Source organism: Oryza brachyantha, chromosome 6 (genome assembly GCF_000231095.2).
Source record: "Oryza brachyantha chromosome 6, ObraRS2, whole genome shotgun sequence".
NCBI classification, from domain to species: Eukaryota; Viridiplantae; Streptophyta; class Magnoliopsida; order Poales; family Poaceae; genus Oryza; species Oryza brachyantha.
The window spans coordinates 14,307,005-14,328,801 of record NC_023168.2 but is presented as its reverse complement, the minus strand read 5'-3'; the positions used below and the strand labels follow the sequence as shown (position 1 = coordinate 14,328,801).

The window sequence follows — 21,797 nt, the reverse complement described above, 5'->3', positions numbered from 1 at the left end:
AGAAGGGATATGCAAATAGTTAATCTGGAACTTTAAACCTTACTACAAAGAATTTATATTCTTCTTACCTCTTACTGAACAGCCATCCCGTAATGAGTTGATTTTAAGGCATTCAATATTTGTCCCACTAAGACTTTATTTGGAGCTTTAAACGTTCTCTATCACTCCACCAAATGTTCATCTTTGTGGATCCACCAATTGCTCTGTTATGTTTGTCTGCACGATTTCATGCAGTTATCAGCCATACTATTTGTGTGTGTCGGTGGCCAAAATATGACATCACGGGAGCCTCCCATACAGCTCTTTCTTCAAAAAAAAAAGGTTTTACTGATATCCATACTACTATAAAATTTATCCTAAAACTACCATCAGAAACCGAATGCGGAAGTACACGATAAAAAATGCAAAACTGACAGCGACACTGATACAAAGTATTTATTAACAAGGTTTAGACGTAGCCTAATCCTTAGGGCATTGATTATGTATGCTCTTGCCCGATGTAGCATATTACAATGCATAAGGCTATTCAAGACCATCAACCGGCAACATTGTTGGTCGACCATACGCTCATATATGCAAAAGTCTGTCATAGTCACCTGCACAAACAGGTCCACCTCTCTATTTTGGTTGTGTTCGTTTACTCCTCTTCCCAACCTCCGTTCCTTCATTTTCTTTTGCACACATGGTTTCCAAACTACTATATGATACATCTTTTTTTTGCAAAATTTTCTATAGTAAAGTTTCTTTAAAAATTATATTAATATATTTTTCAAGTCTTTTATATCTACTAATTAATTAAACATGCGCTAACCCATTGCTCCGTTTTGCATGTTATAGGGAGAAGTTCCCAAACCCCCACTTACGAACACAGCCTCAAGAGAGAGCCTAAGACAAGATAAAACTCTAACTCTATCCTACAACTAGTACAACTCCAAGTCATAAATTGTAACTGAATGCATACACATATTAAACACAAACTCTGACAAACTCCAATTTGGCAAATATGCCACACCAACTTGAATTTGTTTCTTGCGCAAACCTCCAGTCTATCTGGACTTTAGTTGGTTCCTTTTGCAGCTAACGCCGAGTCACCGGAAAAGTCTCATTGACATCAAGAGACTCTACTAGTCATGTAACTTCTTCCTGTTGACTCCACCTGCAATAGTGCTCCACCTTCTCACATATCACCAAAGCTATCTTGCTAAGAAAAATTAGACTCCTTAATAGGCACATACCTGACACCTTGAAGAACATTTTCATATTCCCTATTGTCTCAACTTATATTTATCTACTTCATGATCATATCACACATTACACCACCAAATAGACAAATTTAAAATCACAATACTAATGTAAGATAACACTTTGTTAGCGTCTTACTAACTGAGCTAACCAAACCAACATACTCATTTTCTGCATATTTTGACTGCATCTATGACATTTTGAGAAAATTTAATGTCGTCTTGAATCACTAGAAGAAGTTACCACAATAACTCTATTTTCCTACTTCAGTGACACAGTTTTCATATATCCCCTTCATGTTGACTCATAGATCCTGGATATATCTTCTACCGCCAAACATCACCGTTGACAACACCAACAATATTAACTAGTTATTTCCTTGACCTTCTCGGCACCTCAAAAAATTTGGAGGTCATGACTAACGTCATCAAGGATATCAATTCAACCAGATATCCTTTGTGGGAGGCCTGCTACCGCCCCTTCTGCCAAGCCCACCACCATGGACTCTGCAGCTAGTCAGGATGTCATGTCATTGGCTTCAATCGACAACACCTCCACCCTACATGCCTCTTGCACAAGAATGTGCCCCCTAGCATCATGTGCTAGTCATCCAAATTGCCATTGGCTCCAACAAATCAGGTACATTTTTTCCAATTGCTGCAATGATTTGTTTGATTGCTTTTTGCAAGCTCATGGGTTCCATTTTGCTGATTTTGTTGTAATTAGGATGACTCCGATACCAAGTCAGAGTCCACTTTGGTTCCAATCTCTTGTGTGTCCTAGAGTTGCAACCAAGCCTCATGCCGTGACAGAACTGGAGTTCGTTTCCTCATCTATTCCTTCACTACACCGTCAACTTCACACACTGTACCCCTAGTTTTTTTAGAACAGAAGACCTTGCATACATTTATTTATGAAATCGCTTGATCAGTAGTTTGTTGCACACATGAGATCATTATTACATTTCCATACATAGTTATATAGTCTTACAAAACACTTGATAGGGATACAAGGGGTTACATGTGTGTGATCCAAATGACTTGCCTAGACAATCTAAGGCAAAGCAGCAAAAGAGAAGCTAAGATAATGGAAGCTAAGTCACGGTGGTTCTACGTTCGTCCGGATACATTGAATAGGGACTTAGGTCCTATAGCACCTCCTTCGGTTTCTCCTTCACCAGGTAGCACTTGTATGGGTCATTCTCAGCATCTAACTCTAGGAACAATGATAATTGAGCACCGCTAAGTACATAGAGTATTCGTGAGACACCACTACAACATGATTATAAAGAGGGTTTAGTCTAGTTGCGTAAAACAAGTTTTCATAATTCATTTTGCAAACCTATGACTTAGACATTTTACTAAAAAAGGGGGTTCACCATTATGTGAACGGTTATTTAATCATGAAGGTTGGGTCCACCTTGCCAAGCTCCCCTTGGCTCAGTTTACCTTCATGTCCATTTGCCCATCCTCCCTTAAATCCCACACTTTTCCACATTTTGGGATAGTTCACGTTATCCATCCATTCCCAACTAAGTCAAGTTTAAAAATTTAGAGTCTCGTCAATATTGGTACATTATCCACGAGCATGACTAATTGAATAAGTTGCTTTTATTCAAACTATTGTGGATGTATGCTTTACCCATATTCTGTGGCTTCTAGCATTGCAATACCTGCTCCGAAGACTACAAGCCCTCATGTCACCACTGGCACTCCATCCCACCTTACACATGATGTGAGGAGTCTTGGACAAAGAGGTATCAAGGGGAGGGAAGTAAGGTTCATTTTACTTGACATGTCATTTAACACCACCTCACCACTCATGACGCCACACCAATACACCATGATCAACACTGGTGACAAGGGAGGGAGTTGTTGGAGGTGCTTGGGCAGTGAGGCATGTGCGTCCTTCAATGTTATGGACAATGGGTGTGCACTTGTGGGAGGATGACGAGTCACGACCGAGGATGGTGGCTGGCGTCAACAGGGGTAATTGGCTACCCAGCATGTTTGGTGTTGATGGCTTGGGACATTGGTTCACGTTGGGACGGTTGGGGGCAAGTGGAGGCATACCCAATGATGTGTGGGCGTGTGCGTGGAAAGTGGTTGCCTCGCCCTAGTGTGTACCTATGATAGAGGCGTGCGTAGGGGTAGGTAGAAAAAGGACGAACCGAAAAGACCGGGACTGAAAAACCAAGATCGAGAAATTTAGTCCTAGGTAGTCAAAGCTGAGTTTTTCTTGCCAATTTGGTTAGTTCCCTCGGTTAACCAAAATGGCTGAATTAACAAAAAAAAATCCTAAATGCACCCTTCAATCTATTACGTTCAATAGGATTAAACTCTAGCTTTTGCATCCCAGCTCCTCCTAGCCAATGCATTCCAATAAGAGTATTCACTCGAGCATGCTCACCTTTTTTATGACTTTTGTGCAATAAAATCATTAAATAATTATCACATTTCTTTGCAAATATGATAATATTGTATTTAGTCAAAGACCGAAGACCGAGACTAATCAAAATAATCGAATGGTCACCCCTATGCACGCAGATGGCCATGGGAGCAAGCGTTGCATGGGCTACTGTGTTGCGAGCACGTGCGAGGTGCGGGGCACACGTGGGAGAACGTGCAAGGTGTGGGGCACACGCGGCTACTGGGCCTAGGTGCCGCCTATTGGGCTGTGCCTAGGTGGGGAGGGGCTGAAGGAAGGTGAAGTAGACCTTGGTTGATTGCAGCATATAGAATGGCTTGGACCGATGCCCCAAGTGTTCACATACATAAATTTGTGCCCCGGGACATTACATGCAGATTGTGCAAGGTGGGGCACCTTCATCACGCCTCTATCCATGGATCTCCCTACATTGCCAAGTATTGACGTCAAATGTGATCCGATGTGTCACACACGAAGGCCTGAGAGTCGTTTCCTAGAATGCTCTAGTGCAGGACCTAAATCTTAGAAACCAGGGCATTCTAGTTAGTTTGATCATATAACTAACAAGATATAAACATAGAAAACAGTTAAACCTAAACCGCTATCGGCCAAAAAGCCGATACCGCTTCAAGACCCTAGCCGATGCGCTAGATAATCGGCTTTGCATGAATTTCATGATATTGTGTAAAAATATGCCCTATCGGCTGAATTATGAGTACGATAATCACCAAATAGTTCGATCAACTAACTTATCTTAAAAGATCAAACTTAACCGAGACAGATTTAAGATTGCATGAAATCAGTGTAAATTGCAATGTACAAGTAAATAAATACCAACCTAGCGTAATCCATCAATCTGCCTACTAAACTTAGTAGATCGGACAGACTTCGATAGGCAGATCGGACCAAACCAAGACAGTATGCAGTCTGATTCGATATAACTATAGAAACATGAAGATCTATAAACTTAACAAATAAGCCAATGAACTACTTAAGATAATGCTGGCTAGAACTCTAGCGATAAACCCTCACGAGTACTTGATCCGATGTGTTAACACAAACCCAATCAACTAGATTGATCAGACTAAATCGAGACGGAATCAAGTCGAATAGATTCATATTAACAAGTGGAACGAAGAACTTACAAGGACTTGATCGAGAACCTATCACTACTTCAAATCAAGAACATGTCAAAAGTAACAAGTTTTAGATAAACCGTCAAACAACTAGACAGAAGATCGAACTAAATCGAGGCAGTCATGTTCTAGCCGATCGATGGGTTTGATAGATACGAACTACATTACAAAGCTGACAAACCTCGCGCCGAGAGCTCGCTCTTGTCGAAAGTTGGCGATGCGCCGAAGACGTGTATTAAACTAATTGTTGTTTTTACAAAGCTCCGGGATACCCTATTTATATCCTAGAAATTAACAAACCTAACCGGATACGAATCCATATTAGCAACTAACCTATTACACACGGACTCTAATTAGAGATAAAATCCTAAACAAACTCTGAGACACGGATAATACTAATTTACACAGATTGTGACTGATTTCAAATGTATCTATAATTGTCCGGGCATAATCGGACTCCAATTCTTATCCGATCCGGACTCAATTGGCTGAACTCGAATTGTCTTCTGCTTGGTCTTCCACTCAATTGCTCTATTTTCTGTCCTATTCGGTCTTCAATCGCGAGTTAATCCATAACGGCTATTTGCCAAAATCGGACGTTAACACCAAGCTACCAAGCTATGATGCCACTTGTTACAAGATCGGTCCAGAGATCACCATTGAAAATCGAACGCGGAAGCACACGGTAAAAGATTCAAAACCGATGATGACACCGATGCACGATATTTATTAATAGGGTTCAATTGTAGCCTAATCCCTAGGACATTGTTTACAGACGCTCGATTGGCAACACTGACAACTAGTTGTACACTCACCTATGCTGAAGTCATTATGGCCATGGCACGTTTACGATAGATCCACCTCTCTATTTTAAAGAGTGCCTAGGACATAGTTAGACTCTAACTATATCTCACACATAGTCAACTGCAAATCCTAAATTATAACGGACTATATACACATATTCGATATAAACTCTAAGACATACCTTCCTCACTTCATTGAATATTTGTGACCGAGTATTTTTCGCATATACTTTTTTACAAAAATTAATCGAACAACCACCACAAACACAATTGGTTTAGCAAGCATATATATTGTGCAGTGGCCTAGTGGGTAGTGGGTCTCATGGCAAACATCACCCCTTTGGTACTGCCCATGACACCATACTCCGTTATAATTGCCACCAGGGAAGTTGACAAATGACAAGATCATGCATGTTCCAAATGCTGCTGCATCTGCATGCACATATGCTTTGAGATGAGGCGTTTTATTTGTTCGTGTCGTTGCTGCTGGTTGTGTCCAGTTGAGGAGCTGGCAAAAAGCATCATTCCTGTTTGTGTGGTGGCCTCTTTCCCTTGATGCAATCTCTGTTTGATTGCTGCATCTTGGACTGTGCAGGGCAGGCCCAGTGGAGCACAAAACTTTAAGTGTGATTTTTGTGTCATTTTCCTTGAATCGATTAAAATTATTCCAAACTGATATGGCAAAAGTAGAAAGTACATCAATTGACATTTGTCAACCATTATTGGTTTGAGATAATATTGAATAAGTACCAATATAACAGGCTATTACTTATAAGTGTCGTCTATTTAATTATTAATGCTAGAGGTAGCTATAATATAATATAGGACGGAGGTAGTACGAAAAGTTCTGTACCACTACCCAACAAACGAAAAAAAAAAAACAAATTCATTGCATGGCTGGTTGATTAGCCCACACTGAGAGAATCATGCAAAGGTTTTGGAGCCCCATCAATTCAGCAAGTTGCTAGCTTCTGAAAGGTCAGTGTAGAAGAGTACCAATCAAGGGGTTCAATGTTTTTCCTGTGAAAAGCAAGCTTTGGAAAATGTTGTCATTGGCTTTTCTTTTGGTTCACATGAGTTGTGTGTGTGATTCCGGATCTCTTGAGCAGTCGACACTCGACAGGTAGCACACAAATCTGATGATGTTTATGTCTGAAGCTGAAATTTGCCCACGAGGACATGCCATGGGGAATAATGTGCTAATAACAAAATGTTCTTCTTGACCAATGGGTAGCCACACCCCATGTCAATTCATGTCTGTCGATCCCAGCCTCCTGTCGTCCTAGATTGTGAGACTCTATGTTCTGCACCATACATTCCAAAATAAACCAATTCCTGCGTTTTTGGATTGAATTTTTGACTCTTCGTCTTATTTGAAATTTTTTTATGATTAATATTTTTATTGTTATTATATGATAAAACATGAATAGTACTTTGCATGTGACTATTTTTTTCAATTTTTTAATAAATTCTTCAAATAAGACGGATAGTCAAACGTTCTATAGGCAAAATTCATAAATCTGTTTTTTTTTTTTGGACGGAGTAGTATACATTATCAGGAGAAAAAAAAAATCACTGTAAACAGCTCCTGAGCAGGAGGCTGGAGCCGGTCAGCGGCATGACGGCGCCATGTCTTGGTAACCGGGCACAGGCAGGGTTGCCCTGGGGTTTATGGCTGTGTCCATGCATCCTAGTGCTGCCGCGGACTGACATGGAGAAGCACATGTTCGCAGTGGCAGATCCAGAAAAAAATTAGCAGGGGCTAAATAAAAGAGAGTAAAGATCCATAAACGTTGACATCTACTTCCAGTATTTATTCTCTCTAGTAATACTAAAATTTTTTGTTGGGGAGATAAGGGGCCCTTCAATAGCGCCGACCGGGTAGGAGGGATTGAAGCTCCCTTAGCCCCGGTGGTAAATCCTCCCTGCGTGTCCGCACGGAGAGCGTTGGAACATGGAAGCTTGGAGGAGTGGCATGCTTGGCCATGTCTCGTGTGGACTGTGGCAGGGCTGGAGGCTGCAGTCAGAGGAGCAGGCTGGCAGGGGGAAGCTAGCACAGGTGGCTTAGCCACATAGGTGACAACGAGGAGGCGGCCGGCTTGACCCAAGAAGCTGACCAAGCAAGAAAGTAATTCTTGATTCCTGATTTCTGAAAATGGATAGATCGCATTGCAAATTTACGATTCCGGTTGCTATACTCGGTGCAAAACTGGTTGAAATGGTTGCGATTCATGGTATGCTTCTGAGATTTAAAATGTTTGTTAGCACGAGAGGGGCAGGACACTGCAAAATGGATAGTTAATTTATCTGGGGGAGCCCAGGTTAGGAGAGCTTGCATTTAGACAACATTTTTTTTTCATTGTCAATGTTCTTCCGAATCCCCCGTACTTCGCCACATCTTATCTTTCTATCGTCCTCCGCCACTGGGTGGTGGCAATCATAGAAGAAACGAGGTAGGTCGATGCTGGAGCTAAAGCTGCATCCGCCCATAGTTTAGAGTAACTAGAATCATATATGCTGGAGCTAAGTGCTAGCCCGGCCCTAAGATAATCATATATGCTCACACCATAAAAAGTGAGAAGAGAGGAGGGCCAAGGCAACCTCTACATGACTCTAGAATAAAATGAGAGAAAAATGGAGAAGACCGTGCAAACAAACTAAATATAACTACTTTAAATTATAGGTGTAAATGCCAATACCGTAAAACGTCTTATCTCGGTCAGAACATTAGTGTTGGAGGTAACTCTCCGTTATATTTTACTGCTAGTATTATACTACCAGTAGAATAAAGGTATTTTTTACTTTGTTAATTACTTGATTAGCGGTATTTTGTAGTTTTGTTTTTTTTTGCAATAAAGATCACAATAAAAAGGACGATATTACCCCTTTAAATTTTAATTATAGTCATCCGATAAAAATAAATTCTACACCTAATAAAATACACCGGAATCGGTCGTAGCGTTGGTTATCCTAAACCCGACACAATATATCCTCTCCTGCCCACTAAGCCCTAGAATGCCTCATCTCGGTCAAGAGACGACACTGATGATAAGCATCAATGCCAATTAATAGCTAAAAGCGGCACAGATGTGATGGGTTTTGTCATTACCGGTATGATAGCTAGAAGTAGCACGTTTGAGACACTCATAAGTGCCAATTCAAGCCATAAAGTGACATTGATAATAATTTTTATGGCAAAATTTGATGGTTGAGGTCATTAGTGTCCGTTCATAGGTAGAACCGCGACACTTATGTCGTAGACTAAAGTTAAAGTTAGTAACATTTCTTGATGATAATTGACTTTTTAAGTACAAACTCAGACCAGCACAATCTTTAGATGAAAATTGTAGCGCTCGATGACCAGGGCCATCCACAAGCTGTGTGGGGTGTGTGACCGAATAGGACCCTAAAATTTATGGGCCCCTACCTTGCATCCCTCAACCTAGTACCAAACAATAGTTGGAAGTGGAAATTATAGTATCGTCACAAGCGACGAGCTCCAAGTTGCATCATCGCGACCTCTCGTATTGGTCTTGCGTCGTCACCGACGACAGCAACGGTCACCGGCAACAACAGCTAATGTGTTTTATATTTTTACATATTGTATATTTGTATTGAATAATATATATTTAAGTTATCTATGAGTAAAACTAGTTTCACTTGTCATTCATTAAAGGGCCCTAATTAGCATTTCGAGCCAGAGCCCCTAGTTTCTAGAAACGGCCCTGTCGATGACACGTACAATTTTTTAGTTGACAACTTTTTCATTTGAACAAGTTTAAATGCTTGAACATGTGATTCAAATCTTGGGAGCAAAGGTCAAAGGAGAAAATAACAAATGTTAACAACATTAATGCGTAGGTGAGATCGCAAAATCGAAGTGATGCGAGACAGAGGTCTCATGTTCTCGAGTCTTGCCAGCCACATGGTGCACATTTCACTAGAAAAATATAAAAAATATATTTTTCTTATCCAAGGCCCAATTTCAAAAAGATTTCTTATTATTATAGGTGGTTCATGGCAAAAACTCAGCACTTATGGCCATTATGAACCAATACTGATGAGGTTATTTGTAGTAGTGTGTATGAAAACTAATGTAAATATAGTTAGTTGTATATAGCATATTATCTTAATTTATAAGTTGTTAATAGGAACAAAATTAGAGGTTATATGTAACCCTAACCCTATATCTGCATAGTCTACTCTACACGATTAGTGTGCTCATGCTCATATAATACCTCACTTGTACTTTTATCCTCGTCTCATATAAAAGAATTAATCTGGAGGTGCTATGCTTGGGGCGAGCTGGATATATAAGTCAGCTCAAACATATCTAAATTTTTTATCTGAAACTTAAACGACGAGTCGAACCGGAACAAGAACACACATATAGGCCGAAATACTAGCAATGAGCTAGGGTATTACATCTTCATCCAAACTGTCCAACACCACTTGCGGATTGTCGAGCTCAAGGAGATCCCAAATACAACGTGACTTTCAAGCTTCCAAACTTTGCACAAATTTCTTACGCTTCAACACATTTGCTTTGGGGGTTATTTGGCGCACTTAGCACCTTCAGAAGACCAAATGCATACTCATCACCCTATCAAACACATTATTCCCTTATCATTTGTCATTGATTAGCCAAAACTCACTTACGGGCTAGATGTACTTTTACCAATGCACCAAAATTTGGCCTAGTAATGATGTCAAATTTACCAATATTAATTTAGAGTACTAAAAGATTTCAATGAACCGAATTTTGACCGATGAATGATATAAATGGACCAAAATTTGACTTATTGACGATAGTAAACAGGCCGAAATTTAGCACAATTTAGCCCATTGGTGTTGAACAAGCCGAATTTAGGACCGGCGCTTACCTAAATACTCTTGAACTAGGGGTGTAAGTTAACGCGTTACCCGCTTAAGTGGTAGGTAAGCGGGTTCAGGTTGGTCCACTTACATCCCTAGCCTCAATTGTATATGTGTCATTAATGGGCTGACTGCCTTTGTCAAACGGGCCGAAATTAGGCTGAATGATGCAATTAACTGCGCTCAATTAGGTCTACGAAAATCAGTTCAGTTCATACAACAAATTTTGGTCCGTCAAACCATCTTAGTGGCCAGAATTGGATGTGAAACTTCAACAGGCCGCAACGGCCCATCATTTCTGCCAAATGGGCTTAAATTAGGACACCTAAGGCTGCAAATGGTACGCGGTTGAGTAGGCCAAGATTAGTTCAACCACGTTAGTATGGCTGGATTTTGGTCATGTATTGCCCAAATCACGTACTCCCTCCGGATTTTAATAATAGTACCTATGATTTACAACAAAAATATTGAGTTATGATATTTTTATGAATCCACTAGAACTAGGCATAAGAAATCAAGTGAAACAAAAGTTGTTTTTTTTTCGATTTCTCAGTGAACGTGGTCCGCTACGTGTTGGGGGAGTGTTTTTTTTTCTGGGGGTAGGGCGAGGAGGAGGTGTTGGTTTTTTAACTGATCTTGGGATAGGAGCACTATGCCTGAGAGGAAGTGAGAACGGACGACTACACCTTTTAACTAGTAAAATAAAGATAATGTCGTTTCTTTTGGCATACTTTCAACTATTGATCTAACCAAAATTTTTGTACATATCAAATATTAAAAAAATAGTTAATGCTTCAAATACTTAAACCAAATCTCAATAAAATAAATAATAGTTACATAATTATTTAATAAGAATGAACTATAGTTCGGAGATTTTTTTATTGTGGAGTTCTGTTTACGGCCGTCCTCATACCAGTATTTTCATTTTGAACCGGATAATTTAATCAATTTTGTAGTTTGGGCCGCTCAACTATTTTTTCTAGTCATATTTAGACTGCTCCTTGACAAAGATACAACATGCACATAGATAGGGAGTTCATCGGTATGCCTAAGCCGATATATTGAGGTCGTTGATGCATAAAGAATAAAGAATAAGTTGTTTGGGATGGTTCAAACTACAATACTAAAGTGAAAAGGTATGATCCAAAGTTACACTTTGGTAATAAAAGTTGGCCCATATTGTATACTATTATCTCTTTTCCACGTTATAAGGCTTTACGGTATTCTCTAAATTCATATATGTGATAATAAAATATAGACATATACGGAACATATGCATTGATACATGGATGAATCTATGCAAACACAGAAAGTCTTATAATATGAAACGAAGGAAGTAATATTTTCATTTTTGGTCCACATAAATTCGAATTTAAATATAAATATTAATTAATCCCATGTATCCTAGCCTCGCCAATAGACCAACAAAACACCGCGGATATTCCCTTCATTGATGTATTTGTCTGATAATTTTAACTTACCATATGCACATATATGGGCTGATTTTACATCGCTACATTACATATATGGCCCAACTTGGGATTCGTACTCGTGTGATTCGTGGGCGCACTGGTCGATCTCCTCAGGCGGTCCGGCCGGCGCCACCCTTGGTGACCTCGCCCTCGCTGTCGCCGGTGAGGCGGACGAAGTTGTAAGCCCGGGCTCCGGCCGCCGCGCCGGCGAACGGCCCCAGGATGTACACCCACAGCGCCGTGTACTTGCTCCCCACCAACGCCGGCCCGACGCTCCTCGCCGGGTTCATCGACGCCCCCGACACCGGCCTGCACGCACACGCCCCACCAACACGTCGTCATCCGGCCATGCTTGCCAACGCAAAGCCCAAGTCAATATGCAACGATCAATCGTACCCGGCAAACAGCACGTTGAGCATGATGGTTCCGCCCACCGCCACCCCAGCCATGTGCCCGACCTGCACGGACGCATGGTCGGGTGAGCGTGATTAAAGTTAAAACTGATAAGTATTCATGACTCGGATAGGAGGCCGGCCTACCGCTCGGTCATCCGTGGCGACGGCCATGATGACGAACATGAGGTAGAAGGTGATGACGAACTCGACGGCGAGCGACTGCACGTCGGTGCCCGCCGGCAGCGTGGCCGGCACCGGCGCGTGCCGCCCGCCGAACATGAGCCGCAGCGCCAGGCTGGCGGCCGTGGCGGCGACCGTCTGCGCCAGAACGTACGCGGGCGTCTGCCTCCACGGGAAGCGGCCGGCGACGGCGAAGCCGACGGTGACGGCCGGGTTGAGGTGGGCGCCGGAGATGTGGCCTACGGCGTACACCATCGCCATGACCACCGTGCCCCACACCACGGCCACCCCCGGGAGCGTCACCGCGCCCTTCTTCTGCTCCACCGTGATGGCGCCCAGCCCGGCGAACATCAGGAAGTACGTGCCCAAGAACTCGGCGAGCAGCTGCATGTGCACACGCAAGATCATATGCATACATTTCAACGAAGAGAGAATCGTCTATGGCAAAATGTTTCTCTCACCATCTGGAGGAAGGTGACTTCCACGGGCACGCCACACACCACGACGTCGCCGTCGTCGTCGTCGTCAGCCTGCAGGTGGTGATCGTCCTGCACCTGCTCCTTGTCCTTGTTTCTGCCTTCCTCCATGGACACGACCTCGACCACTGACACTGATCCATTCGTGTAAGAGTCGTCTTCTCGTCGTCGCCCTGCCATGAGCTCGCCCAGTACACACAATCGCACTCTCAGATCGAGCTACAAAACCAAAGAAAATACTAAATGGTACGTTGCATCGATGTCGATCGATCAGATAGAGCCATAGAGGTAGAGATTATATAAGAGCGAAGGTTCCCTCAGAGTGTCAGCCCTCAGCTTTGTCTTTGCTGCACCCTGCTCGATCTGTCTGTCACTCTCATTCCTCCTTCGAATTCGCCGAGAGATGTTATCTTGGCGTTTCGTTGTGGATACACCGATACGTACAGATAACTCAGTGAAAATTAAAAGATCATTTTTGCTATTGATCAAACGTTTGATTTTTTATTTTTCTATCCAACACACGTGCAATGCATGCGAGGGTTGAGGAAAGGGCGTGTATGAGATTTTTGACTTACATGCATGCCTTCAAATTATCATACAAAAGAAGTGACCAGATTTGATTGATAAAATTAAAATTTTCAAACATCTGATTAATAGGCGGACCCTTAAAAGATTCAAGCAGGGTTATGGGCTTCGGACCATATGGGCCGAAATTTACCGAAATTCGTCCATTTTGGTAGGGCCCGAGACATTAAAAACCGGCCAAATAATTTCGGCCCATTTTGAAAAACGAGGCTGGCCCTAGGTCCATATAATTCCACCTATGCATCCTCTAGGTATATAAGTGCAAACAACACACTGGAAAACCCTAACTTTCTTTCTCTTCCTTGCCCACTTCTCTACTAGCGGTTGTGCTCCAAGTCAGCGATGGGGAGGCATGATCAGCAAGGTGAAGGTGATGAGTAGCTGCTCTGTTGTCCTCCTCTCTCTCCCCAGCTCCATCTCCCAATGTTCCCCTCCATCTCTCCCTACAAATCGAGTCCACGATCCCCTCCTCATGGAGCTTTCGTGTGGCAGTGACCCAGTACGTGACGGTGCCGCCGGTGGTCAAGAAAATGGCGATGGCAATCGGACAAGGAACATGCACAACACTGCTGCTCCAAATATATTGGTTGGTGATGATGTGGCGAGAGGAGTTGCAACCAGGCAAGCGGAAAGGTCGCCACCAGCTTGTGAAGGTAAGCACAGAGTAGTCTGATGCGTGTATGTACTTGTTTTAGCAATATTAATTGGAATTTGTTCATGCAATTTTCTAGGTAGTCCAACCTGTACAGAGAATGAATGAATCTTCTAATTTTCCATGTGTGATAATACCGGTATGATCCTATGAATGTTGTTCACATCTATGTACAATTGCAAATGTAGTTATAAGCTTTGATATTAATTTGTAGTTACTATTATTTTGCTTGTGCTGATGCTTGTTATGGTGCTATGATCATTTTACCTATTTTTCTATTGTTTATTTGAATTTTGTGTGAAATTCAGTCAAATTTTATCTGAAATTTCCAAATTTTCCGAAATTCATCAATTTCGGTAGGTGTCGAAATCTATACTTTCTGTAAAGTTAATGCATTCTCTCTTCTCTCATGAAGTCACATCACCTCAATTGTTTTTAGCATTAGAATGATACATCAAGAGTGTCAATTAAGCCACATCATCTCAATTATTTTTAGCCTTAAGATAATACATCAAGGGTCTTTGGATGATTCATCAAGAGTACAAATTGCATCTTGATGTGCACGGGGGTGGCCCGATCTTTTGGTGAGTTATGATAACTACGATTTGGGAGAAACATTGATGATCCGACTACAATCATACAAGACGTTGTGTTGCGCCTTAGAGATCGATACACCTCTCCCTGGATTGTTGATCTTGCCGGTGCAAGTCAACCTTATTCCTGCAAGCAAAACGAAGAAACAAATAAGAATAAAATAAAAGCAATCTGATATTGCGAACAGGAATTGAATACAAATAATAAGTTGGGGTTCCGAAGAACAACCAGACAGATGGTCTAGCCGACACGCGCGCTGCAAGCAAGTAGCAAAGGCTAAACTTTAATCTAACAAAACTCGAATAACCCTAAAGGGGTACATAGCAATTTATAGGGGTGAGAGGACGACCAAGGGTGCCCTAGGGTCGTGCTCCACCAGATTGGGGCGCACTCCACTTGGGCCAGGGTCCCAAACGAAGTTACAAGCCCATTGGCCTAATATAGGTGACGCAACACCTTGTTTCTGTGATTGTTGCCAAACGAGATAGAATTTGAGGATGTGGCTGGATCCGTTGGAAAGATGACTCCAAGATCTTTCCATCAAGTACTCATGGAGCTAAAACTTAGCTCGTATGTAAATTTGGCGGCCGTTTGAATTCAGCAAGGTGGCTTGTGGCCGAATCGGATTCCAGCCCTTGATCATCTTCATCTTGATGTGAGCAATGGTTATATCAATGGTGGGTGTGGTCACATCAGATCTCTTCCCCCAAAAGGCACATCATACAACCAAACCATTTATAACCTATGGATAATTGATAAAGACACAAAAATACATAAACAAATGAAAAAAATCGTATAGTATGTAACAATTTTTTTTTAGAATTTATATCTACTATGTTATCACACAGTTCTCCCATAGCAATACGTGGGGTATCCATCTAGTTTTTATGCAATTGAATCCCAGAACCCTGGATTCAAGAGAAAAGCCATACGTGGAGATACGAACTGGTTCGGACAAAGCGGAAGACAGAAACTCCAATGAATACTCTTCCAGGATGATGGATACAATACCTGCTACAGTCGTTGGTGAATGGTGACAGTTTAACCCATGCTGCATCTACATGTCGTTCTTGTTTCTTCAGGGTACGACAGGCAGCTAGTGTTTATGCGAGGGGCTTTTGCTGATGCATGTTGTGAGCAAATCTAATGTCCCATGCATATTGTTCTTTTGGAACTTTTATGTTTTTGCGTATCAAATAAAAGTTATTAAACTATTGATAAACATACTTACATGAAAAAGGTAGAAAAATAAATTTTGTTGATATCTGGAGAATAGTAGCTAGGATTCTATTTGATATTAGTTGTAGGTAAACAAGAGAAGGCAGGACGCAGAGGCAGATATCATCGAAGGTTGAATAGAGACTAAATAGTAGACGACAAGTGCAAGTACAAGTTGTTAGCGGGATTTCATTAACTCATAAATTAATGTGCTGATGATAGTTGAACATATGATACGTTGGCCACTAAACAACAGAGCTCCTTTCACAGGGCTATATGTATAGTACTTTACTAGATGGATACCTCATGGATTGCTACGCGAGAACGGTGTGATAATATAGCAGATATGAATTCTAAAAAAAAATTCTTACCTACCATACGATTTTTTTATGTGTTTATATTGTGCCTTTATCAATATCCATAGGTTATAAATGGTTTGATTGTATGGTGTGCCTTTTGGAGAATAGATACAATCTACACTCTTGATAAATCATCCAAAGGCTAAAAATAATTGAGGTGATGTGAAAAGATGCAATTTAAATCCTTGATGTATCATCCTAAGGCTAAAAACAATTGAGATAGTGTGGCTTAATTTACACCCTTGATGTATCATCCTAAGGCTAAAAACAATTGAGGTAATGTGGCTTCATGTGAGAAAAGATAACGGTATTAACTTTATAGAAAGTAGGGATAAGTACTACATCGATAAATCTTCCCCATCTCCGATCAGCATTACTTCATCTCCATCTAATTACTTTATTTACGTGTTTTGTTATATTTATATTTTGATCCCAAAAATATGATTGGTTAAAAATATCACAGACTGTTTGTGTGGTTACTTTAAGATTTACATTTTGTCATTAAAAAACATGAGCTCACTAGCACGGGTTCAGCCATCTCAAATAGGCGCAAAGCGTTATCAGTGTCGAGCACGACCACCGTTAGTGAGAAAAGGTTAGTGATGGCCTGAAGTTATCTTAGTCGGGCATACGCCCGTCACGGATGACAAATATCTCAATCGGGCCGTAGGATAGGCCTGTCATAGATGACTTGCCTTCTGTCGGGTCGTTGTATATGCCTGTCACGGATGAATTGCCTTCTGTCAGGTCGTACTACATGCCCGTCACAAATGATGCCATCTCTGATGGGCATCTAATAATGTCTGTGCTAGCCATGACCACCGCAACAACAATGACATATACACATTTACCCTTCCCAACACCACTATAAGTATCAGCATATCAGAATATCGAACATCCAGCATTCACATATCCGAACAAGAAACTGAATAATTGAATATTACAAGTACATATATTGGTTCACATGTTTGCTTACAGACAACGTGACAAGTGCAAAACGAAAATGTAGCAAGAAAAGATAGCAGCCGCGCACGAGTACGATTACAAGAACAAATCCGATCAGATCCGAACAGGCATGTGCCATCAACCGTTGATCATAGCAACTGCAATTGAGTCGCGAAACTCATCCATAGTTGCACACTCATCCGAAACTTCTTTCGGATCTGGCTGATTTGCACCCACCTCGTCGGGCACATAATTTGGGTCTCGATCACATCAAGCGAAGTCCTTATCACGAATGCCACTAACCCTCATAAAATTATGCAATGCACAGTAGGCAACTATGATTTGGCTTTGCTTGTGAGGTGCGTAGGTTGGGATCTTATTCAATATCTGCACTAGGAAGGACCTTTCTATCGCATTCCTTATAGAAGAGTGAGCATAGTTAAAGGTCTCTTCTTTACCTTATGGTGCTCCGATACAATCCTTTCGTAGATACTTTGTTACCTTGTATGGAACAAGGTATCCCGGCATGTTAGCATACTCAGAATCAACTAGGTAATACTTCCCTACATAATAGACTAATAGAGCATCATGTCAGTTGCGATTTGAAATTTGTACAATCAATATGTATGAAAGTAGCAACAAAGGAGTGACGTACCTGCTAGGGGGTGTGGAAAAAGATGCCTATACGTCGACATTGCATCGTCAAACACTCTCATGTCATGCATAGATCCCGACCAACCAGCTAATACAAAAGTGAATCTCACGTCAAAATCGCAAACGACCATGACATTTTATGTTGTCATGTCCTTGCGACTCATGCATTGTTCAACCTTATTAGCTGGGACCAAACATGGTGCATGAGTCTCATTTATGGCTCCAATGCAATCCTTGAAGTACTGATAGAACCTACGATTCCTTAATCTAGGATACAAAATACGTTGTATTAGTAAATCGATAGAATAACAGAAAACCTTGAGGACAATAGATGCACTACTACAAATCAGCACCAACTTAGCAAAGTTCGAAACCAACTACACTCATGTTATTGCCATAGCACAGATAACACACATATGTCCATACATGACAACAAGCTAGCAAAAGCCCTCGTCAACGCATAACACATAAATGAGAATAGGAGATCTAGTTGTCGACCCCGGCATGTGTCTTGATCATGATAAGTCATCCTTCGAGGTTAGTGTCAATGAACAATTCCATGACACTTTCGTTCTTGATTATCTCCATGACCCCAGGGAACAAGGTCGGGGTTCGGCTGGGATCAACTCCACACTCCTTGGCTAGCTTGTTGACAAGCTGGACCTTCTCCAAGTGGCAATAAACCCAGTTCTCCACGATGGTATGAAGGGGCTACATACGAGATGCATATTTATATCCAAAATAGGGAGCCATTAACAAAGAGACGCGATTTATCCTGAACCAGTGCCAATGCCAACAATTCGATCATGAGAGACGTGCTCCTCTCCTAAACAGATGATAGAAATTTATCGCAACTAATTATTAATCACATGTAATTAATTGATATCCAAATATTAAAAAAAACAAAATCTTCTAACGGATCAATAGAGGCCCAAACCAACTTCCAAAAACCCATACATGACATGGAACCAAACACAACATGGTCGGAGGTCCAAAACGCAAAAACATGCGGCAACGCAATCACTTGTGGAGGTAGTCTACACGCCCCCACAAAAAAAAGTTTAATAATGTGGTTGTTTTGCTCTGAGAGTACTTATGTTGATCACTTATTTCTATCATTATAGACCAAATAGTATAAATATAATTTCAAATTCCAAGAACACTCTTCATAATCTGCTAGTATTATGAAATTACAAATATTGTTTCACTAGTTTGAAATGCACTGGTTTCTTCGATGCACAATAGTTATTTTGTTTCTCTGCTTATATTTCTAAACACTATCAGTATGAATGCAAACCAAATCAGACATAAGAGAACTTTCATGTCGATGAACATGAGTAAACATGAAAGCACAAATATAATTTCAGATTCTAAGAACTCTCGTCATAATATGTTAGTTTTATTATGAAATTACAAATGTTGTTTCACTAGTTTGAAATGCACTAGTCCATTCATAATACCATTGTTATTTCTATTACTTTGCTTTCATTATCTAAATAGAACTGTCGGTATGAATGAAAATCAAATCACAAAGGAGATAATTTTTCAAGTGGATGAATATGAGAGAATATGACAGAAAAGTTCCTTTAGAATTTAAAGTTTATTTTTTTTTCCTATGTGTTGTGATGTGCAAACTACCGGTTATCTTTTGTGTTAGTGACATATATAACCTTGGCTCATAGGTAAAAGAGGAAACACGTACATATTTCGATTTTAAATGTGCCTAGAGTTTTGTTAATTTCTTACTGTATTCTTTTATCTAAATCTGAAGATTTTGAATTGGATTGAAATTCTCCTCCTCTTGAAACTTCATTTTGTTGAATTGAAGAATTCAACTCCTTTTCTCTAAGCTTGTGCATTTTCATGCTTTCTTCAAGATCTGGCTCTATCTTCAAATCACTATTCTGTAACTATATCTCCCAATCGAGTTTTTTCTCGTTGTCTTTGATCATGTGACTCTTTCTTCTATTTATATCAATGTTTCTTGTATTCCAAGATGGGTATGTATTGATTTTTTTAAAAGATTAATTTGATCCGTGCCATCTCAATTATGCATATTCAGATAAATGCCATTATAATTCATCTATTCATAGCAATGACACTCAAATTTTATAAAATTAGAGTCATGCCATCACCGTCATATTTTTCATCCTCACCCCGTCTGCACGTAGGACCCACCCGTCAGATTCATCTTCTTCCCTCCCATCTTCACTTTCCCCACCCCTCTCTCTTCGTCGGCCACCATCTCCGCTCCTTCGACACGCTCCGCGGCGGCACACATCACCGCACCTAGTGCAGGTCGCTGCGGTCTGAGCGAAAACCAGACCCTGATGGGTTGTACATCCGACATCGACACCATCGACGATGACACCCGGCACAACGACGCTGGAACCAGCGGTGGCGAAGGCGAGCTTCCGCCCATGCGCAGAGGATGGTGGCGTGCTCCTCGCGATGATGCTCGGCACAGCGGCGCCGGAACCGGGGCTGGTGACGACGAGCTTCCGCCCATGCGCAAAGGATGGTGGCGCCCTCCTCGCGAAGACGCTCGGCGCAGCGACGTCGGAACCGGCGATGGCGACGGCGAGCTTCCGCCCATGCATAGAGAATGGTGGCGCCCTCCTCGCTATGACGCCCGACGTAGAGGTGCCAAAACCAGCGGTGGCAACGGCGAGCTTCCGCCCAGAGCGATGTCGGAACCGGTAGTGGCAACAGCGAGCTTCTACCCATGCGTGAGGATGGTGGCGCCCTTCTCACGATGACGCCCGACGTAGCAGTGCCGGAACCGGCGGTGGCGTCGGCGAGCTTCCACTTGGAGCAGTGCCGGAACCAGCAACGTTGAGCGAGAGCTAGTTGTTCCACCAGAGCTAGCACAATTTCCCTAGCCGGATGTCCCACCCGAACGTCGTCTAGTTCCGCACCCCGTGCCACTCCACCAGCCATCGCTGTGCCTCTTCCTCCACGCAGCTCCTCACACACGCGCTCCTCTACGACGTCGACTCTGATGGAGATGGAGGCCGATGGAGAGAGAGGTGGGGAAAGTGAGGATGGGAGGAAAGAAGATGTATCTGACGGGTGGGTTCTACATGCAGACGGGGTAAGGATGGAAAATGTGACGGCGATGGCATGACTCTAATTTTATAAAATTTGAGTGGCATTGCTATGAATAGACGAATTGTAATGACATTTATCTAAATACATATAATTGCGATGATACAGATCAAATTAACCTTTTTTTAATGGTAAGTCAATGCTTTTGTTGGTTTGTTTATGTTTTAGGTCTTTCTAAAGTTTTAATCTTGACTTTTTTCCATTAGATTGGGCTTTTTTAGATTGCTAGCCCGTTAGTGGGCTTTAATTTTTTACTTTGAGTTATTCATATGACATGAGCTTTGATTTGAGCTCTATTTTATGTATGGTCATTTCTTTTTTTCCCTTTCTCGTATGTTTGTGGGTCTCGGTACATCTTTTTTGAATCGATTTATTTGATCGATATGGATTTTTTGGATCTGCTAACCTATTATTGGTTTGTTTTATAATTTTAGAACTATTTAATCCAAGATGTTGAATGTAGATGTGTGATAGAAAAATCTAACACTACATACGAGATGCATATTTATATCCAAATAGGGAGCCATTAACAAAGAGACATGATTTATCCCAAACTAATACCGATGCCAACCATTCGATCATACGATCATAAGAGACGTACTTCTCTCCTAAACAGATGATATAAATTTGTCGCACTAATTATTAATCATATATAAATATCCAAATATAAAAAAAC

General features: G+C 41.4%; 1 protein-coding gene across 1 annotated transcript; it reads right to left on the bottom strand.

The window, feature by feature from the left end:
• Nucleotides 1-11,852: 11,852 nt before the first annotated feature.
• Nucleotides 11,853-13,186, bottom strand: LOC102711988 (aquaporin NIP1-4-like). The gene is made up of 4 exons (XM_040525173.1): nt 12,992-13,186; nt 12,495-12,914; nt 12,352-12,413; nt 11,853-12,264 (listed from the first exon to the last, which is right to left on the bottom strand). The coding sequence occupies exons 1-4, from the start codon at nt 13,184-13,186 to the stop codon at nt 12,066-12,068; spliced, it is 876 nt and encodes a 291-aa protein (XP_040381107.1). The 3' UTR covers nt 11,853-12,065.
• Between the last annotated feature and the right edge of the window lie 8,611 nt (nt 13,187-21,797).